The sequence below is a fragment of the Pleurodeles waltl genome, chromosome 3_1 (assembly GCF_031143425.1).
Source record: "Pleurodeles waltl isolate 20211129_DDA chromosome 3_1, aPleWal1.hap1.20221129, whole genome shotgun sequence".
Classification (NCBI taxonomy): Eukaryota; Metazoa; Chordata; class Amphibia; order Caudata; family Salamandridae; genus Pleurodeles; species Pleurodeles waltl.
In genome coordinates this window covers 1,310,036,997-1,310,064,379 of record NC_090440.1, presented here as the reverse complement: position 1 = coordinate 1,310,064,379, position 27,383 = coordinate 1,310,036,997, and the positions used below count along the sequence as shown (strand labels likewise).

General features: G+C 45.0%; 1 protein-coding gene across 2 annotated transcripts in view; it reads right to left on the bottom strand.

Annotated features, from left to right (window-relative positions):
• The window catches only part of ADCY5 (adenylate cyclase 5), a 1,737,221-nt gene that overhangs the window by 76,460 nt on the left and 1,633,378 nt on the right, over positions 1 to 27,383 (bottom strand). For both annotated transcript variants that reach the window (XM_069224661.1, XM_069224662.1), the window contains one exon: positions 16,843 to 16,967. In XM_069224661.1, coding sequence (XP_069080762.1) covers positions 16,843 to 16,967 — 125 coding nt within the window. The remainder of the gene's footprint in view (positions 1 to 16,842; positions 16,968 to 27,383) is intronic.

Below are 27,383 nucleotides of genomic sequence, written 5' to 3'. Positions count from 1 at the left end.
GGTCAGGGGAGTGGTCACTCCCCTTTTCTTTGTCCAGTTTCACGCCAGATCAGGGGCTAAGGGGTCCCTGAACCGGTGTAGACTGGCTTATGCAGAATTGGGCACATCTGTGCCCAACAAAGCATTTCCAGAGGCTGGGGGAGGCTACTCCTCCCCTGCCTTCACACCATTTTCCAAAGGGAGAGGGTGTCACACCCTCTCTCAGAGGAAGTTCTTTGTTCTGCCATCCTGGGCCAGGCCTGGCTGGACCCCAGGAGGGCAGCTGCCTGTCTGAGGGGTTGGCAGCAGCAGCAGCTGCAGTGAAACCCCAGGAAGGGCAGTCTGGCAGTACCAGGGTCTGTGCTACAGACCACTGGGATCATGGAATTGTACCAACAATGCCAGGATGGCATAGAGGGGGCAATTCCATGATCATAGACATGTTACATGGCCATATTCGGAGTTACCATGGTGAAGCTACATATAGGTAGTGACCTATATGTAGTGCACGCGTGTAATGGTGTCCCCGCACTCACAAAGTTCAGTGAATTGGCTCTGAACAATGTGGGGGCACCTTGGCTAGTGCCAGGGTGCCCTCACACTAAGTAACTTTGCACCTAACCTTTACCAGGTAAAGGTTAGACATATAGGTGACTTATAAGTTACTTAAGTGCAGTGTAAAATGGCTGTGAAATAACGTGGACGTTATTTCACTCAGGCTGCAGTGGCAGGCCTGTGTAAGAATTGTCAGAGCTCCCTATGGGTGGCAAAAGAATTGCTGCAGCCCATAGGGATCTCCTGGAACCCCAATACCCTGGGTACCTCAGTACCATATACTAGGGAATTATAAGGGTGTTCCAGTAAGCCAATGTAAATTGGTAAAAATGGTCACTAGCCTGTCAGTGACAATTTGGAAAGAAATGAGAGAGCATAACCACTGAGGTTCTGATTAGCAGAGCCTCAGTGAGACAGTTAGTCACTACACAGGTAACACATTCAGGCACACTTATGAGCACTGGGGCCCTGGGTTACCAGGGTCCCAGTGACACATACAACTAAAACAACATATATACAGTGAAAAATGGGGGTAACATGCCAGGCAAGATGGTACTTTCCTACACAACCCCCCCCCCCCAAACGAAGGACAATAAGACTAGCCATTACCTGATGAGTCTTCATTGTCTAAGTGGAAATATCTGGAGAGTCCATCTGCATTGGAGTGGCTACTCCCAGGTCTATGTTCCACTGTATAGTCCATTCCCTGTAGGGATATGGACCACCTCAACAATTTAGGATTTTCACCTTTCATTTGTTTTAGCCAAAGTAGAGGTTTGTGGTCTGTCTGAACAATGAAGTGAGTGCCAAACAGGTATGGCCTCAACTTCTTCAGAGCCCAGACCACAGCAAAGGCCTCCCTCTCAATGGCAGACCAACGCTTTTCTCTAGGGGTCAACCTTCTACTAATAAAAGCAACAGGTTGATCCTGGCCCTCAGAATTAAGTTGTGATAGGACTGCCCCTACTCCTAATTCAGATGCATCAGTTTGGACATAGAATTTTTTAGAGTAACAAGGGCTTTTCAGGACAGGTGCAGAGCACATGGCCTGCTTCAGCTCCTCAAAAGCTTTCTGACAGTTTGCTGTCCATAATACCTTTTTAGGCATTTTCTTGGATGTGAGGTCATTAAGAGGGGCTGCAATGGAGCCATAGCTCTTAATGAACCTCCTGTAATACCCAGTGAGGCCTAGGAAGGCTCTCACCTGAGTCTGAGTGGTAGGGGGAACCCAATCAATAATAGTTTGGATTTTCCCCTGAAGTGGTGCAATCTGTTCCCCACCAACAAGGTGTCCCAGATAAACCACCTTACCCTGCCCTATCTGGCACTTTGAAGCCTTGATAGTGAGGCCTGCCTTTTGCAGGGCCTCCAAAACTTTCCATAGGTGGACCAGGTGATCATCCCAGCTGGAGCTAAAGACAGCTATATCGTCCAAATATGCTGCACTGAAAGCTTCCAGCCCTTGCAGGACTGTGTTCACCAACCTTTGAAAAGTGGCAGGTGCATTTTTCAAACCAAAAGGCATTACAGTAAACTGGTAATGTCCTCCAATGGTAGAAAATGCAGTCTTAGGTTTAGCATCTTCTGATAATTTGATCTGCCAATACCCTGCAGTCAAATCAAAAGTGCTTAGATACTTGGCAGATGCCAGTGTATCTATAAGCTCATCTGCCCTGGGTATAGGGTGAGCATCAGTTTTGGTTACCAAGTTGAGACCTCTATAGTCTACACAAAACCTCATTTCCTTCTTTCCTTCTTTAGAATTGGGTTTTGGTACCAGTACCACAGGAGAAGCCCATGGACTGTCAGAGTGCTCAACCACTCCTAGTTCCAACATTTTCTGAACTTCTTGCTTTATGCAGTCCCTGACATGGTCAGGCTGCCTATAGATCTTACTTTTGACAGGTAAACTGTCTCCAGTATCTATAGTGTGCTCACACCAAGAAGTGGTGCCTGGCACAGTAGAGAAGAGTTCTGAGAATTGTCCTAGGAGATTTATGCAATTGTCTTTCTGCTCAGCAGTAAGACAATCAGCCAAAACTACACCTTCCACAAGAGCATCTTGATCTGTGGAAGAGAAGAGATCAGGTAGAGGATCACTGTCTTCTTCCTGTCCCTCATCTGTTGCCATGAGCAGGGTGAGATCAGCCCTGTCATAGTAGGGTTTCAGGCGGTTGACATGGAGCACCCTAAGGGGACTCCTGGCAGTGCCTAAGTCAACCAAGTAGGTGACTTCACCCTTCTTTTCAACAATTGTGTGGGGACCACTCCATTTATCTTGGAGTGCTCTTGGGGCCACAGGCTCCAAGACCCACACTTTCTGCCCTGGTTGGTACTGAACCAAAACAGCCTTCTGATCATGCCATTGCTTCTGGAGCTCTTGGCTGGCCTGAAGGTTTTTACTGGCCTTTTTCATGTACTCAGCCATCCTTGATCTGAGGCCAAGTACATAATCCACAATATCCTGCTTAGGAGCTTTTAAAGGTTGTTCCCAACCCTCCTTTACAAGTGTGAGTGGACCCCTAACAGGGTGTCCAAAAAGAAGTTCAAAGGGGCTGAAGCCCACTCCTTTCTGGGGTACCTCCCTGTAGGCAAAAAGGAGGCATGGTAGAAGGATATCCCATCTCCTGCGGAGTTTTTCAGGGAGTCCCATAATCATGCCTTTGAGAGTTTTATTAAATCTCTCCACCAGTCCATTTGTTTGTGGATGATAGGGTGTTGTGAACTTGTAAGTTACACCACACTCCTTCCACATAGCCTTTAAGTATGCAGACATGAAATTGCTTCCTCTGTCTGATACTACTTCCTTTGGGAAGCCCACCCTGGAAAATATTCCCAGGAGGGCCTTTGCCACTGCAGGAGCTGTAGTGGTCCTTAAAGGAATAGCTTCAAGATATCTTGTGGCATGGTCCACTACCACCAAGATAAACCTATTGCCTGAAGCAGTAGGAGGGTCAAGGGGGCCAACTATGTCAACCCCTACCCTTTCAAAGGGAACCCCAACCACAGGCAGTGGGATAAGGGGTGCCTTTGGAGTGCCACCTGTCTTGCCACTGGCTTGACAGGTTTCACAGGACTTACAAAATTCCTTTGTGTCCTCAGACATCCTAGGCCAATGAAACAATGGTACCAATCTGTCCCAAGTTTTCATTTGACCCAGGTGCCCAGCTAGGGGAATGTCATGTGCCAGTGTTAGGAGGAACTTTCTGTACTCCTGAGGAATCACTAATCTCCTGGCAGCTCCAGGTTTAGGATCCCTATGCTCAGTCTACAAGAGGTTGTCCTCCCAGTAAACTCTGTGAGAGTCACTGACATACCCATTAGCCTGTTTGACAGCTTGCTGTCTGAGACCCTCTAATGTGGGACAGGTTTGCTGTGCCACACTCAGCTCCTCTCTGGCAGGCCCCCCTTCACCCAAAAGCTCAGCAGTGTCTGCTTCCAGCTCCTCTGGTGTAGGTTCTGCACAGGGAGGGAATTCTTCTTCCTCAGAAGTTGAATCCACTGTAGAGGGAGGGATAGTAGGAAGTGATTTGCTTCTACTAGCCCTAGCTTTAGGGAGCACTTGGTCCATTGTTCCAGGATCCAAGCTTCCCTGTCCTTTTTGCTTTTTGGCCTGAGCCCTTGTCAAAGCAAAAATATGCCCTGGGATGCCCAGCATTGCTGCATGGGCCTCCAACTCCACATCTGACCAAGCTGATGTCTCCAAATCGTTCCCTAATAGACAGTCTACAGGTAAATCTGAAGCTACCACAACTTTCTTTGGACCAGTTACCCCCCCCCAGCTGAGATTTACAACAGCCATGGGGTGGCTTTGTGTTATGTTGTGAGCATCGGTTACTTGGTACTGGTGTCCAAGTATGTGTTGTTCAGGGTGCACCAGTTTCTCAATCACCATTGTGACACTGGCACCTGTGTCCCTGTAGGCCTGGACCTCAACACCATTTATTAGGGTTAGTTGCTTGTACTTCTCCAAGTTATGGGGGCAAGCAACCAAAGTGGCTAAATCAATAGCCCCTTCAGAGACTAAAGTAGCCTCTGTGGTCTCCCTAATCAGACCAACCCCAACTAAATTACCAAAAGTGAGCCCAGCTACTCCCTTGGATTGGCTATTAGTAGGTTTGCTCCCACCACCACTGCTATTAGTAGGGACACTAGGTGTAGCAGTAGGGGTTGTAGTGGTAGGAGCTGTGGTGCCTTTCTTTGGACAACTGGGATCTGTTGTCCAATGGCCTTTTATTTTACATAAATAGCACCATGGTTTCTTTTCCTTGTTCTGATTAAAGGAGGATTTGGACCCACCACCCCCACCAGAGTGTTTTTGTGGGCCTGATGAAGACTCATTTTTAGATTTGTCCCCACCCTTGTCTGAAGACTTACCATCCTTCTTTTTGTTGCCATCTTTGTCACCCCCTGTATGAACTTTTCTGTTCACTCTTGTTCTGACCCATTTGTCTGCCTTCTTTCCCAATTCTTGGGGAGAGGTCAGATCAGAGTCCACCAAGTACTGGTGCAACAAATCAGACACACAATTATTAAGAATATGCTCTCTCAGGATTAAGTTATACAGGCTGTCATAATCAGTAACTTTACTGCCATGTAACCACCCCTCCAAGGCCTTCACTGCCTGGTCAACGAAATCAACCCAGTCTTGTGAAGACTCCTTTTTGGTCTCTCTGAACTTTATCCTGTACTGTTCAGTGGTTAAGCCATAACCATCCAGGAGTGCATTCTTAAGAACTTGGAAATTATGAGCATCATTTTCTTTTACAGTAAGGAGCCTATCCCTACCTTTTCCACTAAATGATAGCCATAGGATAGCAGCCCACTGCTTTTGAGGGACATCCTGTACAGCACAGGCCCTCTCAAGTGCAGCAAACCACTTGTTAATGTCATCCCCCTCCTTATAAGGGGGAACTATCTTGTGCAGATTCCTGGAATCATGCTCTTTTGCAGGATGACTATGGGGAATACTGCTGCTGCCACCATGGGTATCTAAACCCAACTTCTGTCTTTCCTTCTCTAATTCTAAAGACTGTCTATCCAAATCCAGCTGTTGCTTCTTGAGCTTCAGTCTGGTTTGTTCCACTCTCAATCTATTGAGCTCCCTTTCTAACAATCTGTCATCAGGGTGGGTGGGAGGGACATTTCTAGATACAGAGGTATGATGGGAATGAACAGAAGGAGACCTGTCCCTTACAGAGGGCACCCTAACAGCTTGGCTAACAGTATAATGTGAGAGCACACCATCAGTATGGTGTGATTCAACCTCTGTACCAACTATGCTAGACTGTCTAGTAATGGGCAGGCTGAGAAGTTTATTTCCTGAATCTTTTCCTGGGGGAGTCCCTGGATCAGATTGAGAACCATTAGCTACTTTTTCACCAGATTGGGCACTTATGGCCTTATCCTGTACTCTAAGCATGTTAATTAACAGTTCTAAGGAAGGATTCTTCCCTACACTCAAACCTCTCTCTATGCAGAGACTCCTTGCTCCTTTCCAGCTAAGGTGATCATATGCAAGTTTGGACAGTTCAACATTTTTGCCTGTGCCAGACATTTTTTTAGAGAGAGTTAAAGTGATAGGAAAAAGAGAAAAAAGTTTTCAGAACTTTTTGGAAAGACAGAAAAAAACTTTTTAAACTTTTAAGAACTTTTTGAAAGTTTTAGAAGTACTTTTCAGCACTTAGAAAAGAGTGAAAAGAGGAAATGCAAAACTTTTTGGCTATGTGTATATACACTGACCTTGTTTTGTATATTTTTCTCTTATGAAAAGTACAATGACAAGAGTGGTAAGCAGTCTCAAGCACTTATCCCACCACTGCACAACCAATGTAGGAGGCTGGACTGGCTTGTAGTGAGTACCAAGGGGTACTTGCACCTTGCACCAGGCCCAGTTATCCCTTATTAGTGTATAGGGTGTCTAGCAGCTTAGGCTGATAGATAATGGTAGCTTAGCAGAGCAGCTTAGGCTGAACTAGGAGACGTGTGAAGCTACTACAGTACCACTTAGTGTCATATGCACAATATCATAAGAAAACACAATACACAGTTATACTAAAAATAAAGGTACTTTATTTTTGTGACAATATGCCAAAGTATCTTAGAGTGTACCCTCAGTGAGAGGATAGGAAATATACACAAGATATATATACACAATAGCAAAAATATGCAGTATAGTCTTAGAAAACAGTGCAAACAATGTATAGTTACAATAGGATGCAATGGGGAAACATAGGGATAGGGGCAACACAAACCATATACTCCAAAAGTGGAATGCGAACCACGAATGGACCCCAAACCTATGTGACCTTGTAGAGGGTCGCTGGGACTATTAGAAAATAGTGAGAGTTAGAAAAATAACCCTCCCCAAGACCCTGAAAAGTGAGTGCAAAGTGCACCAAAGTTCCCCTAAGGACAAAGTAGTCGTGTTAGAGGAATAATGCAGGAAAGACACAAACCAGCAATGCAACAACTGTGGATTTCCAATCTAGGGTACCTGTGGAACAAGGGGACCAAGTCCAAAAGTCACAAGCAAGTCGGAGATGGGCAGATGCCCAGGAAATGCCAGCTGCGGGTGCAAAGAAGCTTCGACTTGACAGAAGAAGCTGAGGTTTCTGCAGGAACGAAAAGGGCTAGAGACTTCCCCTTTGGTGGACGGATCCCTCTCGCCTTGGAGAGTCGTGCAGAAGTGTTTTCCCGCCGGAAGGACGCCAACAAGCCTTGCTACACGCAAATCGTGCGTTTGGCGTTTTTGGACGCTGCTGGGGCCCAGGAGGGACCAGGAGGTCGCAAATTGGACCTGCAGAGAGAGGGGACGTCGAGCAAGACAAAGAGCCCTAACTGAAGCAGGTAGCACCCAGAGAAGTGCCAGAAACAGGCACTACGAGGATGCGTGAAACGGTGCTCGCCGAAGTTGCACAAAGGAGTCCCACGTCGCCGGAGACCAACTTAGAAAGTCATGCAATGCAGGTTAGAGTGCCGTGGACCCAGGCTTGGCTGTGCACAAAGGATTTCCGCCGGAAGTGCACAGGGGCCAGAGTAGCTGCAAAGTCGCGGTTCCCAGCAATGCAGCCCAGCGAGGTGAGGCAAGGACTTACCTCCACCAAACTTGGGCTGAAGAGTCACTGGACTGTGGGGGTCACTTGGACAGCGTCGCTGGATTCGAGGGACCTCGCTCGTCGTGCTGAGAGGAGACCCAAGGGACCGGTAATGCAGCTTTTTGGTGCCTGCGGTTGCAGGGGGAAGATTCCGTCGACCCACGGGAGATTTCTTCGGAGCTTCTGGGGCAGAGAGGAGGCAGGCTACCCCCACAGCATGCACAAGCAGGAAAACAGTCGAGAAGGCGGCAGGATCAGCGTTACAGAGTTGCAGTAGTCGTCTTTGCTACTATGTTGCAGGTTTGCAGGCTTCCAGCGCGGTCAGCGGTCGTTTCCTTATCAGAAGGTGAAGAGAGAGATGCAGAGGGACTCGGCTGAGCTCATGCATTCGTTATCTAAAGTTTCCCCAGAGACAGAGACCCTAAATAGCCAGAAAAGAGGGTTTGGCTACCTAGGAGAGAGGAAAGGCTACTAACACCTGAAGGAGCCTATCAGCAGGAGTCTCTGACGTCACCTGGTGGCACTGGCCACTCAGAGCAGTCCAGTGTGCCAGCAGCACCTCTGTTTCCAAGATGGCAGAGGTCTGGAGCACACTGGAGGAGCTCTGGACACCTCCCAGGGGAGGTGCAGGTCAGGGGAGTGGTCACTCCCCTTTCCTTTGTCCAGTTTCGCGCCAGAGCAGGGGCTAAGGGGTCCCTGAACCGGTGTAGACTGGCTTATGCAGAATTGGGCACATCTGTGCCCAACAAAGCATTTCCAGAGGCTGGGGGAGGCTACTCCTCCCCTGCCTTCACACCATTTTCCAAAGGGAGAGGGTGTCACACCCTCTCTCAGAGGAAGTTCTTTGTTCTGCCATCCTGGGCCAGGCCTGGCTGGACCCCAGGAGGGCAGCTGCCTGTCTGAGGGGTTGGCAGCAGCTGCAGTGAAACCCCAGGAAGGGCAGTCTGGCAGTACCAGGGTCTGTGCTACAGACCACTGGGATCATGGAATTGTACCAACAATGCCAGGATGGCATAGAGGGGGCAATTCCATGATCATAGACTTGTTACATGGCCATATTCGGAGTTACCATGGTGAAGCTACATATAGGTAGTGACCTATATGTAGTGCACGCGTGTAATGGTGTCCCCGCACTCACAAAGTTCAGTGAATTGGCTCTGAACAATGTGGGGGCACCTTGGCTAGTGCCAGGGTGCCCTCACACTAAGTAACTTTGCACCTAACCTTTACCAGGTAAAGGTTAGACATATAGGTGACTTATAAGTTACTTAAGTGCAGTGTAAAATGGCTGTGAAATAACGTGGACGTTATTTCACTCAGGCTGCAGTGGCAGGCCTGTGTAAGAATTGTCAGAGCTCCCTATGGGTGGCAAAAGAATTGCTGCAGCCCATAGGGATCTCCTGGAACCCCAATACCCTGGGTACCTCAGTACCATATACTAGGGAATTATAAGGGTGTTCCAGTAAGCCAATGTGAATTGGTGAAATTGGTCACTAGCCTGTTAGTGACAATTTAGAAAGTAAAGAGAGAGCATAACCACTGAGGTTCTGGTTAGCAGAGCCTCAGTGAGACAGTTAGTCATCACACAGGGAACACATACAGGGCACACTTATGAGCACTGGGGCCCTGGCTGGCAGGGTCCTAGTGCCCCAGGACACCCCATACTGCCAGCCTCTTCCTGGTGGTGCAAACCGCCAGAAACGGGCTGGCGGTAGGGGGGTCATAATCCCCAGGGCAGCGCTGCTTGCAGCGCTGCCCTGGCGGATTATCACCGCCAGGGCTAAAACGGCGGTAAACCGCCAGCCCCGCGGTGCGACCGCGGCGCTACTGCCGTGGTCGTAATAAGGGCCTCCGTACCGCCAGCCTGTTGGCGGTACGGACGCCACATTACCCCTGGCGGTCTCTGACCTCCGGGGTTGTAATGACCACCTTAGTGTGTGGGCACCCTGGCACTAGCCAAGGTACCCCCACATTGTTCAGGGCAAATTCCCCGGACTTTGTGAGTGCGGGGACACCATTACACGCGTGCACTATACATAGGTATATATGTATACGATATGCATATCGTCACAATGGTAACTCCGAACATGGCCATGTAACATGTCTAAGATCATGGAATTGTCACCCCAATGCCATTCTGGCGTTGGGGAGACAATTCCATGATCCCACGAGTCTCTAGCACAGACCCGGGTACTGCCAAACTACCTTTCCCGGGGTTTTCTCTGCAGCTACCGCTGCTGCCAACCCTCAGACACGTTTCTGCCCCCCCTGGGGCCTGGGCAGCCTGGTCCCAGGAAGGCAGAACAAAGGATTTCCTCTGAGGGAGGGTGTTACACCCTCTCCCTTTGGAAATAGGTGTGAAGGGCTTGGAAGGAGTAGCCTCTCCTGGCCTCTGGAAATGCTTTGAAGGGCACAGATGGTGCCCTCCTTGCATAAGCCAGTCTACACCGGTTCAGGGATCCCCCAGCCCTGCTCTGGCACAAAACTGGACAAAGGAAAGGGGAGTGACCACTCCCCTGACCTGCACCCCCCAGGGCAGGTGCTCAGAGCTCCTCCAGTGTGCTCCAGACCTCTGCCATCTTGGAAACAGAGGTGTTGCTGGCACACTGGACTGCTCTGAGTGGCCAGTGCCATCAGGTGACGTCAGAGACTCCTTCTGATAGGCTCTTACCTGTGTTGCTAGCCTATCCTCCTTCCTAGGTAGCCAAACCTCCTTTTCTGGCTATTTAGGGTCTCTGCTTTGGGGAATTCTTTAGATAACGAATGCAAGAGCTCATCCGAGTTCCTCTGCATCTCTCTCTTCACCTTCTGCCAAAGGATCGACCGCTGACTGCTCAGGACTCCTGCAAAACCGCAACAAAGTAGCAAAGACGACTACTGCAACCTTGTATCGCTGATCCTGCCGCTTTCTCGCCTGTTTCCTGGTGGTGCATGCTCTGGGGGTAGCCTGCCTCCTCTCTGCACCAGAATGTTATTGGGGTGACAATTTCATGATCCTAGACATGTTACATGGCCATGTTCGGAGTTACCATTGTGACCCTACATATAGGTATTGACCTATATGTAGTGCACGCTTGCAATGGTGTCTCCGCACTCACAAAGTCCGGGGAAATCACCATGAACAATGTGGGGGACCTTGGCTAGTGCCAGGGAGCCCTCAAACTAAGTAACTTTGCACCTAACCTTCACTTAGTGAGGGTTAGACATATAGGTGACTTATAAGTTACTTAAGTGCAGTGTAAAATGGCTGTGAAATAACATGGATGTTATTTCCCTCAGGCTGCAGTGGCAGTCCTGTGTAAGAATTGTCTGAGCTCCCTATGGGTGGCAAAAGAAATGCTGCAGCCCATAGGGATCTCCTGGAACCCCAATACCCTGGGTACCTAGGTACCATAAACTAGGGAATTATAAGGGTGTTCCAGTGTGCCAATCAGAATTGGTAAAATTAGTCACTAGCCTGCAGTGACAATTTTAAAAGCAGAGAGAGCATAAACACTTTGATTCTTATACATGCTACAAACTTATGAGCACTGGGTTCCTGGCTGGCAGGATCCCAGTGACACATATCAAACAGATTGACAATGTATGGTTTCCACTATGAGCACTGGGGCCCTGGCTAGCAGGATCCCAGTGAGATCGTAAAAACACCCTGACATACTCACAAACAGGCCAAAAGTGGGGGAACAAGGCTAGAAAGAGGCTACCATCCTACAGCGACTGAGTTAACCTGAAGGACGTTTACCCCAAACTATTCCAGAGGATACTGAGAATTGTGGTCTGAGTGACAGTGAGGATAAAGGAGTAAGGGTATCATGTTGCCTTACCTGAATGGACATAATTTTATACTGATGTTGAAGAGAGTGATTTTGTGGACTTTGAAGATAACAGTGAAAATAAAATTGAGCCTCCTTTAACTGAACTTTGTGGCTGCATTATGTATTGAAGTTAATCTGCCACTGAATGGAGACGCTTGATTCATTATTATCATGATTTCTGAACTGTGTACATATTGGAGACTTTATATGGACTTTGATCAGGAATTAAGAAGAGTACAGAGGCACTGGTGAAGGAACTTAGGGTTGCCATTTAGAAGGATGCAGAGTAGGACCAAGGAAGTCTCACGAAGACCTGTGAATAAAAACATCAAATTCATTGGACTTTGTTTTGCTGTTTCAACAGGTGGAACCCACTAGAGAGAACTCTGTGGCTTTATATTCCACCCAATTGTCTGGTTGTAGAGAAGTCATGGAAACCAATAATAGAAATGAGCGCAGCAATGTATTGGTAGGCATATTCATAGTTTTAGTTGTAATATTAATCATCAACTGGAAGGGCTGTATTCACCTATACCAAGTTTAGTGGAAGAAAAGTCCAAAGTTAACCTCAAGCGTTCACCTCCTACTGATAATCGTAGGTATTATTCTCTTAGTGAAAAGGAGTTACACATAGATTCTTCTAGAGGAGACTTTTCTTCAAATGCTCATTTTAAATTGCTTTATGAGTACATTGGATTATAGACAAAATGGATTGTTATGTTTGTACACAATTACCGCATCAGCTGTAGAAGGAATTACCAATTATCATCTTCCTTTAATATATGGAGTTTCATGTAGCCTTTTGCCAAGCTTTTTTTATGGAACAGGACATTTTGAGTGTTATTTTTTAAATTAGGATTTAGTTCTCTCAGAGATTCCTATACTGGAGCATTTGAATTGTCAATGTGCTCCGAGGGAAATAGGGATAATTGTGATATTCTTTAAACCCACTACGACATTAGATACAGTCAATGCACACAGAAACTATCTGACTTCGATTCTAACAGATGTTGAAAAAAAAATGTGAGCTTATTTTAAGACAGAAGGAGTGATTTAGAGGCTAGGTCGAAAGCAGTTAAAGATCCTAGAAACCAGCAGAGAAGGGCTAAAGAGGAAATTGAGCTTCAATTTGCAGGAGACCTAGCTGCTTTGAAGCTGCATTGAAAGCGTAAGGGGAAGCTGTGTATACGAACAGAAAAATTTACAGTTGGCACTGTGTTTTTGGGAAGAAGTGAATTTGATCATAAATTTAAAGTCAGAGGAAATTGGAGGTTGTTCTTGGATGGAGAACATCCTGTTACACCTGGAGTTTATTTCATTAGTGAAGAACATGCTTATTTTAAATTGTCCAAGGGATGGTATGGCATATGCTATCTAGCTGTAGTTTTCCCAAAGATATATCATGTAGAGTATTTTAATGATTCTGCATGGGAGACAAGTTCTAGACCTAAATGTGGTGTTAGTTCTGGATTAACAGTAGGAGACATCTTTGGTGCAATGTTTGTAGGTGCGTTTTTGAATAATATGAAGATCAGGAACCTGCCTACAATAGTTGATAAACAGTACATCTGGAGCCTTGTTGCTTGTAGATACTGAAAAGGTAGCCATCAAATACATGGTTTTGCAGAATCGTCTTGTGTTAGACATTTCGCTTGCCAAGGAGGGCGGAGCCTCCAGGATGATAATGGTTCAATAGTGTTGTGCCTCCATTCCTGATAAAGGTAAAGATTTGAAGGCTTCCATAAAAAACATCTCAGGATTGAAAAAAGATTTGAAGGAGTTGAAAACAACAAGTATCTGGGAAGCTTTTGGAAACTGAAATGGAGAGAAGTCAATGTAGATATTGCGATAAAATTAAACAGTTGGAAGAGAATGGATGAAAAAATGTTGAAACCCAGGATGTTTTAATTAGTCAATCTGATAAGAGTGTTATATTGATTGTGATGATTTGATTCATCATCAGAGGGCGGACTGAAACAGCATGCTTTTGGCTGCATCCCTACATATCATAGAAGTAATGCAAGACGTAACCAAGAGCACATATTCTGTGTGGCTTAACATTGCTAATGTAAAGTGAAGTATCAAATCATATTATTTAAGGTGCACTCACTGTAGATATTAGAGTTTCACATATGTGTGTATGCTATATTGTTTGACTTAAACCTGCTGATTTGCAATTCTCATGTACATTAACAATGATTTATTAAGTTAGCACGAGTAGGCTGCTCATATTACAATGAAATTATTTTTCTTGCTCTGCATGTTTTTTCTTTAGCAGGTGTGCATTCGTTGTTCATTAGCTAGTGAAAGGAGCATTGTGTAAAAGTGATAGAAAGGCAGAGCAAGAAGAACTTGCCACAGACTGTATAATCTGGTGTGCCCTCTACTCATTGCCTATCTGGGAAGAAGTACTAAAAGTTTATCCGTTTGTTAGTGTTCTGTGGGATGGAAGAATCGCTCCATCTTGCAAGTGCATTCCATGAGAAGGAGGAATAACTGGGTTTCTGGTGATGTGTTCAGAAGATATGGATGCTCTTGGAACTTTCCACATCAATTTAGTATTTACACTGTTACAGGTACCTCAGAATTCTTTAGACTAAAGAGGTGCAGACTAATTAGACCCCTTCATGCTAACACTGGATTCATTATTTCCTGAAGACTTCTACTGCAGTCTTCCGAATGCTGACACCTACCTTGCTTTAGCCAGAAATTTTTCACTGTAGCCCAATTTAGTCTAGAACCTAGCTGGATGACTATACTTTTACTCTTACTGACTAAAAAGGATCTCAATTCTTTGATAGAATGTCCTTAGCTTTACCATTGCTGTGACTGTAATCTTTATATGTCATATATTGAAGAAATTGAACTTGTCTCTGAGTTTCAGCTTGCCAATGTTGTCTTTATATCTTCATAACCTGATTTTGATATGCTCATATATTGGAGTGATTATTAATTTGTAATAAACTTACTAAACTTCAATACTGATTCCTGGCCCTCTTTCTGTAGACAAATGCGTTTCAAAGAATTGTATAAGTGGATTTTTTGCTAACTCCAGTGTCCCCCAGCACTCTGAAAAGATCCAGAAGAAGACTTACCACCGCTTCCATGCACGCTCTTGCATAACTGTATGTGGTAAACTAATGAACACCTTTAAAAAGTGTGCCATAGAACAGCATATCAATTGCAAACAATACTACATCCCAGTGACTAATGGTTGTGATTTACTATGAGAATTAATTTCTATTTCAGGCAAAAGCTCATTGTGGCTCTTTTCTCATCTGATGTCATGCTACTTCATCATTGGCACTGGAAAGACTCCAGCTGATTTATTTAACGACATTGTTACCTGTCTTTCTGCACTGAATTGTTTGCCAATGCTAAAACATTTAACAGGGTAGCACTACATAGCCACGCTGCTGAACCACCTTGAATTCCCCAGTTTCACCCGGAGATTGGTCTTTCATTTGGTAGACCCTCAAAGTCTATTAATGGACAATCTTTGCGTCACATGGATCATTAGCTTAAGAAAAAACCCAGAGTGTGGTGGTATCTTTCATGTATATGACAAAATATATGTAATGCAAACATTCTAAATACTCTGCCACTCAGTGTTTCATATTTGCATCCACAAAATCCATAGCAAATCCCTGAATATACATTCACAAATAAGTGTTGAAGCAACATCAGAGTAATACATTCTGAAAAGCAGAAACAACAAGGAATGAGGTCAGGAAGATAAGGGTACCAATGGAGATTTCCTGAATCAAGAAGAGAAACTGTTGTGGCTATATCAGAATAAAGAGACAGTGCAGGGATGTATTTTAAATGCTAAAGGGAGCCAATGGGATCTGTAGATGGGGTGCATGATAGGACAAAGAAACCAAATAGCATATTTATTTTCGCTCTGTTGATACCAAAAAAATTACGAAGGCCTTGGTAAGGTTAGGTATAACTGTACTGCTTACAATATGGAAGCATGAAGGGAGATGGCTAGAACTGCTCTGTTATATCAACAGTGGGAGAAATAGTAAAACCACAGAAAAAAAGTCTAAATGAGAATTGTGCCTGCACAATGAAGACACTGACTCAAGGCAGAGCATGGAAGCAATTTATGTGTACTTTGGTAAATACTTTGATAGCAGTCTGCAGAGATACATCCTCACTTGCTCTCTAATAATTCATAATAAACTCACAAAGGGTCACAATATGATATGCATATCTTTAAGATTGTCGGTTGACTGACATCATAGGAGTAAAAATCAGTGTTTTAAACATTTGGAATAGTGATCTAAAAATGGGGAGTTAGGTTAAATGGAATCTACTGCAAGGTTATTCCTTTGGGAAGAAAAATCTTGAGGTGCAGTAAAAGATAAGTGAGAGCGTAGAGGGCTTCATGAACCTGGACCTCAAAGTCACGAAAAACAGTGTGGCACAGATATGAGGAGAAAAAGTGAAATACTGGAGTGTATAAAAAGGTAATACGTGCACAAAAAGTTTTTTTTCCACTGCAGCTATAAGTTATTGCTACCGAGATTAAAATACTTAAAAGCATAAATTGGCAAAAAGTGTCCAGAGTGCAATGCGCCAAGATATGTTGATTTATAATAAAGATGACAGATGAAATAATTTTAACAATGGAGACAAGCACCTCCCAGAATCCTTTAAGAACAGGTGGCTTTCCTAATTTCATACAGGTAATGGCCTTCTGTCCTCTTTAGTTTTGACTAGGGATTCCAACTGATAATCTTCCACATTGAGCAAAGTAAGTAACAATTTGCTTCGTGTAGTACTGAGTAAAGATAATATTGATTTTTAAATGTTTGGTACCGCCAACAGGATTTTATGTGGTTCCCCTGCCTTTAGGAGCCATTTTGCAAATCGTTTTCCAGTTCTCTCCCCCCTCCCAAAACACCTGAGGCATACTCTGCGAGGTATCATTTGGGGAAGTGTGTCTTTATCAACACAACTTCATGAAGACAGCTTTGAATTCGGTGAAAGAAAAGGAAGATGGGTCTGTCCACTACATAAATGTTGTTTTGTTGAAGAATCTAAACATTCATACAGTGGAGAAAACCTGAGTGCAGGACACATTACAAAATACAATTAGAAAGAAAGGAGAGGTGAATGCATAGAAATCAATCACATCAGACGTGTGTATATAGAAATATTAAATTAAATCTAAAAAGGCTGGGATAGAGACCACGGAGGAATAGCACTGCAAACAAATGGTCAAAGTGCGAGGCACTGTGGATGTGTGTTGAGAATAAGGTGGAAGATTGATAAAGTGCATAGGTGCAGTAGCAGTGCTCTGGTGGCAGGATCTAGCTTTCATAAATTAATTAGGGAAGTCTGATTTAAATGTTAGTAGCAAAATTAAACCCTTAGAATAACCGTACCTGGATCCGCTCAGGAACACCGGTGCTGTCCATTCGACTGGCTACATTCACTGTGTTTCCCCAAATATCGTACTGGGGCTTTCGAGCCCCTATTACTCCAGCAACGACTGGACCAATATTAAGTCCTAGAAAAAGTAAACGGAAATAAAATAAAATTACACTAACTGTAAACATACACTTCTGTACGTAATAACTGTTTCTTTAATAGCTTCTCTAATTCGGTTCACGGACATTTCTAGGAGCTACATATTGTCGTGGCGTTAATGCAATTCCCTCCAAAACATGCCCATCACTTACAGAAAAAGGAAGCACGGTTGCGTTTTTAATATCACTTAAAAATGAAAATAATTTATGCTTAAGTGTGCTTAGGAGCTCCGACATGGGGAGACAAAGCAACTTTCTTAACGACATGCATCCCAGTTATTGTTGTGAAAATGTCACTAAAGAAAAAAAGGAAAATATGTAGTGTTTGCATGTACTACTGTATTACATGATTTTCGCACACCAACGTACACTTTTTTCGACTTGTAGTCCTTCTTGATCATCATTTAATTAAAATATCACATTTCATATTACAAATACATTTTTAAAAACTGCTATGCATGCAGTGTTTAGGATAATGAGCTTAAACATAATTTAATTAATTTATGTGCAATAGTTAACAATCCGCCCATACTTAGACTGTGGCGTGGTTTGAGAATAAAGTGTGATACAGAAAGAAGTTAAACTCCACAAATAAGAAAGCAAACGTTTTTTCTGCTTCTGCAGGTAGGAAGGATAGACTAGGAACACAATCATCTCCACCTACAGTCTTTGAAATATGACACAGTGCCTCTTTCCAAAGAAAGGATGAAAAGTAAGAAAGGTCAGTATAGAATTGGACACCTCCTGGTTTTACAGTTAAGTTCCTAGAGACAAGACATCCCCTCCTGCATGACTCTAAAGAAAGAGCCATTGCCATTCCGGTAGGCCATATAGGGCCACATCTATCAGGATCGTCACTGACTATGTATATGAGTTGCATTTATTTTCATAATTTTGTAGATATTTACAGTTGCTCGCAGTGCTTTGTACGGGTGGGGCAGCCCATAGGGAGGGGGAATTAATTTAATTTAAAAAAAAACACTTACCTGTATTGCCGTCGCTGCTACCACCACAGCGCCACTCCTTTGCTGCAGCTGCAAGCATAGGTTTCCATCTGGCCTTGCAGCCAATCCAAACACTGTTGACATGCTGCTAGCAGCATGACAGCAGCGTTTGTATTGCCCGGAGCACCCAGTCAGAATGGGAGCCTGCGCCTGCTCGCTTCAATGCCGGGCTGGCGAGAGCACAGTGCGCATGTGTGTTTGGCCGGTCCCGAGATGGCCGGCCAATCATACATGCTCACTGAGGGCGAGTGATGAGCACTCCCCCTTCATCCCAGTCATAGACCGTGGCCCGCCCTTTTTTACTACAAAACGATAATAAACTTAATTTGTTATTGTTTTACAGTAAAAGGTTTGCAGCTGCTCCTGCTGGAGGGGCAACGCTCCTCCGCCACAGCGGTGGAGCCGCACCTTTATATTTAGCATTTTTATCAAAAGCGCTGTACACAAGGAGCAGTACAATTGATGAAGAAACAATCAAGTTAAACAAACCAGGGGCAGGATTCGAGACCAAAGAGGCCAATAACAATAATGAGCAAAAATAAAAGAGGAAGACACTCATGGAGGTCGGGGTGTGAATAGCAAACATATGAAGCAGCATAGAAGGATGAGTAGGGCAAGATCAGAAAAGGTGAAGGAAGGAGAAGTAAAAGTTAACATTTAAAGACAATACATAGAAAACGAAATGTGCACAATGAAGAGAAGGACAACCAGTGCAATTATTGCAAGATGCTCATGATATTTATTATAAACAAACAATACTGACATAAAAAAACACGCAACAGAAATCATTACAGGTCTAGTAAATCTGCAAATAATGAAATCACTTGATCACTGAGGGTGAATTGTCATTGACAGGCGTGCTTACAGCTAATTATGCAATGCAATTCTGTGCATACATTTCTGAGGTATACTAATATGACATCTCTCTGTTGCACAACTATTCATGGAGAGCCGCTTTTTATTCAGTTCAGTATAATGCAGACCTGGAAAACAGTGAGCAAACAGCAGAATACAGTGAAATACTTAACATATCGATCAGGTGACGAACAAATGAAGGAGCAAATTTAATAAAATCAAGAAAATAATACATTTAACAATAAATCAGTACAGAATTAAAAGGTAGGCCTCATAAGAAAAACTGTTGTTTTTAAACAGCAGAAGAAAAAAATGTACAAGACAGCCAAGTTTGCACGTATTTAGCTTTAACAGCTGAAGCTGCATTTTCCTGACATAGGGCCAGATGTATCAAGAATGCCTTTTGCGAGTCGGAAATAGCGATTTTTAAGAAATCGCTATTTCTGATTCGCGAAATGCAATGTATCACATTTGCGATTCGGTAATAGCGATTTCTTAAAAATCGCGAATGCTATTACCGAATCGCAAATTGCGGTACCGGCCCCATTCGCACCTATGGGCCTGTAGGCCCTTATTTGCGAATTTTTTGCATTTCTGAAATTGCGATTTCTTAACTGTAAATCGCAATTTTGGAAATGCAAAACCGCAGGGTGCTGGGGGCCTAAAGCCCCCTCTGCTGCACCCCAAAAAGTTTTGTAGGACATGTAAGGAGCACACATGCCAAAAGGGCATGTGTGCTTTACATGTACATTTTAAAAATGCATTTTAAATGCATTTTTAAAATTTGCACGTGGTTACCACCAAGTTCAACTTGGTGGTAAATAGCGATTCCTCAATGCCCAATTTGCATTAAGGAATTGCTTTTTACATGTGCTTTAGAAATCGCAAATAAGGAATCCTTATTTGCGATTTCTTATTTAGAGAGTCGCAATTTGCGACTCTCTAAACAGGGTTAAAATTGCTTTCAGAATGCCTTTGATACATTCTGAAATGGCATTTTGCATTAGCAAACGGGCATTCGCACCGTTTGCAAATGCAAAAAGCTTTGATACATCTGGCCCATAGTGACCTAGTTCAATTGTAATGTCTCCTGACCTTGTCACAGACATGTTTCATAAAATGTATTAATTGAGTAAAATTGTTGAACATTTTACCTTGCAAAAGTTTGTACTTAAACAAAAAACAATATAGAATAAGTGAATAGAAACCTTGTATATAAATTAGTGAGGTAACGTATAAACCACAAAGTTAAATAGTGTATTGATGAAAATGTTTTTTCTCCTAAAGACTGCTGCTATACAGTAATAAACAACAATAGTTACCTAGAAGGTCAAACTGGAGTGTTCCCATAGGCTAAATGGATTTTTCTGACTAAAGGACTGAGGGTCTGGTTTAGATCTTGGTGGCAATGGTCTCACCACTGGTGTTCCATCGCAAAACCCGTCCGATGCCTTGGTGGTCAGCCTGCCTGATTTAGATGTTGGCGGGACCATAGGCGAAACATCACCCATGTCCTGCTGGCTCCACCAAGAATCTACAGATGACGTGATGGCAGCACTGGGAATATGGTCTGATGGCGGGACGCCAGTCACCTTTGCTGCCAAGCCAACTGTTGAGGCCTGATCTCCACACCTGAGAAGGTGGATTGGAGGGGAAAGAGGCACAAAACCTATGTTTTTCCAAATTTCCTCTTCCATTTTGGACTGGACCAGACTGGACATCACCTGCTGTTGCTACTGCCACTGGACCTCAGCAGACACACAACCCAGCTGTCACCGGACTCGAAGATAGGGATACTGCATGTACTGTGTACATTGTGTAGGCACTGCACATGAGCTAGGACCTATGCAGAAATATAGATGCCACTTTAAAATACCTCTGACATTAATATGTGGAGAACACATCTGTATAAGTGATTGATGGGGACACACTGGTACAAGACACATATCACACACATACACAATTGTTATTGTGGTGTCAGTATTCCTCACAAAATAAATGCTGGCATCACACTTGTCACCATGTCTATGTGTGCACATTGCAAGTGACTCTGTACCTGTGATATTGTGAGTCGCCTTGTGTATGTGAGTTAGTACTTGTATGTGTGTGTGAGATTGGACTGGCTGGTCAAGGTGGGAGGGAGCTGGAATGGGTGATGTGGTCGTGTCTGTATGTGTGCCATGTGGATGTGGGTCTGATGTCTGTTGTGTATTTTGAGTTGTGTGTTGTGTGGTGCTGTGTGCAACTTTCAAGTGGATGTTGTTGTGAGGTGGTCATTGTGATGTGTGTAATTGTGCTTTTGCGAGTGTGTTTCTGTAGATTGGTGTGCCATTGTTTGGTTGTTGTGGTTGTATTTTGTGTGTGAGTAGTATAAAAGGTGTCTGTATGTTGTGTCATGGATGTATGACAATGTGTTTTTTCTGTATGTACGTTTGTGGTGGAATGGCAATGGGTTATAGTATGATGTGTGTTGAGTTGTGTGTTGTGCAGGTGGACACATATGGCTAAGGTACAGTGTGTGTGTGCCACTTCCCTCTATGTGGTAGCCACTGCCACTGGATAATGCCCAACGGCTCCCTTGATGGTCTCCCTCCATCAACAATCTGCTGCCAGTACAACACCTGCAGGACTGTAACATCTAAATAGGGTCAGCCGAAACCAGCCAGTCTGATGGCTAGGTAGAGCACTTCGTTGTGGCAGTCTGAGGCTCAGCCGCAATACATCTAAATACGGCAAGGGAACACTAATGACTTGATGGTGTTTTCGAGTCTGCCACGGCGGCGGATTGGCGGTAATACCATAAAGATCTAAATCAGGTCCGGAATCATGTAACATGAAAAATAAGAACACTTGTTGATAAGAAGTGGCTGTGGTTAGTTAATGCTGACATCTGTGGTAGTGTGTCCCGGAGAGGAAACGCAGTAGTGTTCCTTTCCCACGAAGACATGGGAAGCTGATTGTTTGGCTGAAGAATGAATATGATGCAAAACAAATATGCTGTCTATAATAATGTGAGTTCCTAGAGTAGGTTACAGTTGCCACACTTATTCCATTCTTAGTCCTGAATGGACACTTATGTGACAATGTGCCTCCCCGGTGGACAAGATCAGATGTTCGATCCTAATCCTATTTAGATTACACTATTTGCAACAGTGAATTGTTTCCCCTTATCAAGAAGTTTTCGATTTTGCCTCAAAGTAAGAGCGACCACCGTCCACAAATTGTATCAATCAAATCCAGATTTTCTTTGCATGATGTTATATGGGCGGTGGGTGGTGGCGCCTGCTCTGAATCTTTAGAGTGCATAAAATGGAATCCTTCTATTGGCAGGACAGTGTTATCTGAATATATTATCTTTTTTGAGTCTGAGGGAATGGGTTGTGAGCCTCCAATTCTGTCTTGGGCCAAACTTTCCTGCCTTTTGTTGTCAAGGTTTCACCAACCTGCGCGTAATCGTGCTCCACCCCAGTCCTTGGTCATTTCTAGGGAATCCAGGAATCTAAAGAAAGCATGCAACAGACTAGTAAGGGCACTCAGGAAAAGTCCTGACTTCAAGTGTTTACTTATTAAATATAAACAATTGAGGAACGACTACAGGAAGGCTGTTTATGATGACCACCAGTCAGTTTTGGGCTAAACTTTTAAGTGCAAGCAAAGACTCAAATCCTAAGAAATGTTGGTCCCTTATTAACTATCTAAATAGAAATCAAAGAGACATTGGCATTGCCAACATTTCTGAAGGAGTTTGGACGTCTTATCTGACGACCCACTTTTTTGCCAGTAGGCCTGATGGGAAATCATTCAAAGTGGGGGCTTATAGCCCTAATTCTGCTCTGTTTAAGATGTGTCCCATGCCCTTTGGGTCACTAACTCCAACACAGGGGGTGAAGAAGTCCTTTCAATTACGCCATCCTCAGATTATCTCGAGGGCTAAGCAATTTGGAGCTCCAGGTCCCAACAGTCTCCCACAGGCATTGATCCAACAGGATCCTTTCTTTTGGGCCAACCATCTTGCCCATCTGTTTGAGCACTGCCTTTTGACTTCAACAATTCCTGAGTCTAGGTGGGGATGCCATTCTTCATCCCTTACATAAAAGTGGTTCAAGGTTAGATCCCCCTAATTTTAGGATGATAGCCCTGCTGGATAACGAGGTAAAGTTGTACACCAGTCTTTTGTTTCAAGATCTTTGTGCCTGGGCTGACTCAAAGGCCCTAATTCCTACTGTTCACACGGGGTTTTCTGCTGGCTCAGGGACTTCGAAAAATTTGCTAGCACTCTCTATTTTGATCGACAGGACGATTTGTAGGAAAGTACCATCTTGCCTGGCATGTTACCCCATTTTCACTGTATGTATGTATGTTTTAGCCCCTGTGTCACTGGGATCCTTCTAGGCAGACCCCAGTGCTCATAGTATGTGCCCTGTATGTGTTCCCTGTGTGGTGCCTGTAGGATGCTGGACTGGCTTGTAGTGAGTACCAAGGGGTACTTGCACCTTGCACCAGGCCCAGGTATCCCTTATTAGTGTATAGGGTGTCTAGCAGCTTAGGCTGATAGATAATGGTAGCTTAGCAGAGCAGCTTAGGCTGAACTAGGAGACGAGTGAAGCTCCTACAGTACCACAAGTGTCATATGCACAATATCATAAGAAAACACAATACACAGATATACTAAAAATATGCCAAAAGTATCTCAGTGAGTACCCTCAGTATGAGGATAGCAAATATACACAAGATATATGTACAAAATACCAAAATATGCAGTAATAGTATTAGAAAACAGTGCAAACAATGTGTAGTTACAATAGGATGCAATGGGGACACATAGGGAGAGGGGCAACACAAACCATATACTCCAAAAGTGGAATGCGAACCACGAATGGACCCCAAACCTATGTGACCTTGTAGAGGGTCGCTGGGACTGTAAGAAAACAGTTAGGGTTAGAAAAATAGCCCACCCCAAGACCCTGAAAAGTGAGTGCAAAGTGCACTAAAGTTCCCCAAAGGACATAGAAGTCGTGATAGAGGAATTCTGCAGGAAAGACAAAAACCAGCAATGCAACAACGATGGATTTCCAGTCGAGGGTACCTGTGGAACAAGGGGACCAAGTCCAAAAGTCACAAGCAAGGCGGAGATGGGCAGATGCCCAGGAAATGCCAGCTGTGGGTGCAAAGAAGCTGCTACTGGACAGTAGAAGCTGAGGTTTCTGCAGGAACGACAAGGGCTAGAGACTTCCCCTTTGGAGGATGGATACCGCACGCCGTGGAGAGTCATGCAGAAGTGTTTTCCTGAAGAAAGACCGGCAACAAGCCTTGCTAGCTGCAAATCGTACGGTTAGCGTTTTTGGATGCTGCTGTGGCCCAGGAGGGACCAGGATGTCGCCAATTGCGTCTGGGGTCAGAGGGGGCATCGAGCAATACAAGGAGCCCTCTCAGAAGCAGGCAGCACCCGCAGAAGTGCCGGAGCAGGCACTACGAAGAGGAGTGAAACGGTGCTCACCCGAAGTCGCACAAAGGAGTCCCACGTCGCCGGAGGACAACTTAGAAAGTCGTGCAATGCAGGTTAGAGTGCTGTGGACCCAGGCTTGGCTGTGCACAAAGGATTTCCGTCGAAAGTGCACAGAGGCCGGAGTAGCTGCAAAAGTCGCGGTTCCCAGCAATGCAGTCTGGCGTGGGAAGGCAAGGACTTACCTCCACCAAACTTGGACTGAAGAGTCACTGGACTGTGGGAGTCACTTGGACAGAGTTGCTGGATTCAAGGGACCTCGCTCGTCGTGCTGAGAGGAGACCCAGGGGAACGGTGATGCAGTTCTTTGGTACCTGCGGTAGCAGGGGGAAGATTCCGTCGACCCACGGGAGATTTCTTCGGAGCTTCTAGTGCAGAGAGGAGGCAGATTACCCCCACAGCATGCACCACCAGGAAAACAGTCGAGAAGGCGGCAGGATCAGCGTTACAGAGTTGCAGTAGTCGTCTTCGCTACTTTGTTGCAGTTTTGCAGGCTTCCAGCACGGTCAGCAGTCGATTCCTTGGCAGAAGGTGAAGAGAGAGATGCAGAGGAACTCTGATGAGCTCTTGCATTCGTTATCTAAGGAAATCCTCAAAGCAGAGACCCTAAATAGCCAGAAAAGAGGGTTTGGCTACTTAGGAGAGAAGATAGGCTAGCAACACCTGAAGGAGCCTATCAGAAGGAGTCTCTGACGTCACCTGCTGGCCCTGGCCACTCAGAGCAGTCCAGTGTGCCAGCAGCACCTCTGTTTCCAAGATGGCAGAGGTCTGGAGCACACTGGAGGAGCTCTGGGCACCTCCCAGGGGAGGTGCAGGTCAGGGGAGTGGTCACTCCCCTTTCCTTTGTCCAGTTTCGTGCCAGAGCAGGGCTGAGGGGTCCTTGAACCGGTGTAGACTGGCTTATGCAGAAATGGGCACCATCTGTGCCCATGAAAGCATTTCCAGAGGCTGGGGGAGGCTACTCCTCCCCTGCCTTCACACCATTTTCCAAAGGGAGAGGGTGTAACACCCTCTCTCTGAGGAAGTCCTTTGTTCTGCCATCCTGGGCCAAGCCTGGCTGGACCCCAGGAGGGCAGAAACCTGTCTGAGGGGTTGGCAGCAGCAGCAGCTGCAGTGAAACCCCGGGAAAGGCAGTTTGGCAGTGCCAGGGTCTGAGCTACAGACCCGTGGGATCATGGGATTGTGCCAACTATGCCAGGATGGCATAGAGGGGGCAATTCCATGATCATAGACATGTTACATGGCCATATTCGGAGTTACCATTGTGAAGCTACTCATAGGTAGTGACTTATGTGTAGTGCACGCGTGTAATGGTGTCCCCGCAATCACAAAGTCCGGGGAATTTGCCCTGAACAATGTGGGGGCACCTTGGCTAGTGCCAGGGTGCCCGCACACTAAGTAACTTTGCACCTAACCTTTACCAGGTAAAGGTTAGACATATAGGTGACTTATAAGTTACTTAAGTGCAGTGGTAAATGGCTGTGAAATAACTTGGACGTTATTTCACTCAGGCTGCAGTGGCAGGCCTGTGGAAGAATTGTGAGAGCTCCCTATGGGTGGCAAAAGAAATGCTGCAGCCCATAGGGATCTCCTGGAACCCCAATACCCTGGGTACCTCAGTACTATATACTAGGGAATTATAAGGGTGTTCCAGTAAGCCAATGTAAATTGGTAAAATTGGTCACTAGCCTGTTAGTAACAATTTGAAAGAAATGAGAGAGCATAACCACTGAGGTTCTGGATAGCAGAGCCTCAGTGAGACAGTTAGTCATAACACAGGTAACACATTCAGGGCACACTTATGAGCACTGGGGCCCTGGCTGGCAGGGTCCCAGTGACACATACAACTAAAACAACATATATACAGTGAAAAAATGGGGGTAACATGCCAGGCAAGATGATACTTTCCTACACAACCCCCCCCCCAAACGAAGGACAATAAGACTAGTCATTCCCTGATGGGTCTTCATTGTCTAAGTGGAAATATCTGGAGAGTCCATCTGCATTGGAGTGGCTACTCCCAGGTCTATGTTCCACTGTATAGTCCATTCCCTGTAGGGATATGGACCACCTCAACAATTTAGGATTTTCACCTTTCATTTGTTTTAGCCAAAGTAGAGGTTTGTGGTCTGTCTGAACAATGAAGTGAGTGCCAAACAGGTATGGCCTCAACTTCTTCAGTGCCCAGACCACAGCAAAGGCCTCCCTCTCTATGGCAGACCAACGCTTTTCTCTAGGGGTCAACCTCCTACTAATAAAAGCAACAGGTTGATCCTGGCCCTCAGAATTGAGTTGTGATAGGACTGCCCCTACTCCTAATTCAGATGCATCAGTTTGGACATAGAATTTTTTAGAGTAACAAGGGCTTTTCAGGACAGGTGCAGAGCACATGGCCTGCTTCAGCTCCTCAAAAGCTTTCTGACAGTTTGCTGTCCATAATACCTTTTTAGGCATTTTCTTGGATGTGAGGTCATTAAGAGGGGCTGCAATGGAGCCATAGTTCTTAATGAACCTCCTGTAATACCCAGTGAGGCCTAGGAAGGCTCTCACCTGAGTCTGAGTAGTAGGGGGAACCCAATCTATAATAGTTTGGATTTTCCCCTGAAGTGGTGCAATCTGTTCCCCACCAACAAGGTGTCCCAGATAAACCACCTCTCCCTGCCCTATCTGGCACTTTGAAGCCTTGATAGTGAGGCCTGCCTTTTGCAGAGCCTCTAAAACTTTCCATAGGTGGACCAGGTGATCATCCCAGCTGGAGTTAAAGACAGCTATATCGTCCAAATATGCTGCACTAAAAGCTTCCAGCCCTTGCAGGACTGTGTTCACCAACCTCTGAAAAGTGGCAGGTGCATTTTTCAATCCAAAAGGCATTACTGTGAATTGGTAATGGCCTCCAATGGTTGAAAATGCTGTTTTTGCTTTTGCATCTTCTGATAATTTGATCTGCCAATACCCTGCAGTCAAGTCAAAAGTGCTTAGATACCTGGCAGATGCCAGTGTATCTATGAGCTCATCTGCCCTGGGTATAGGGTGAG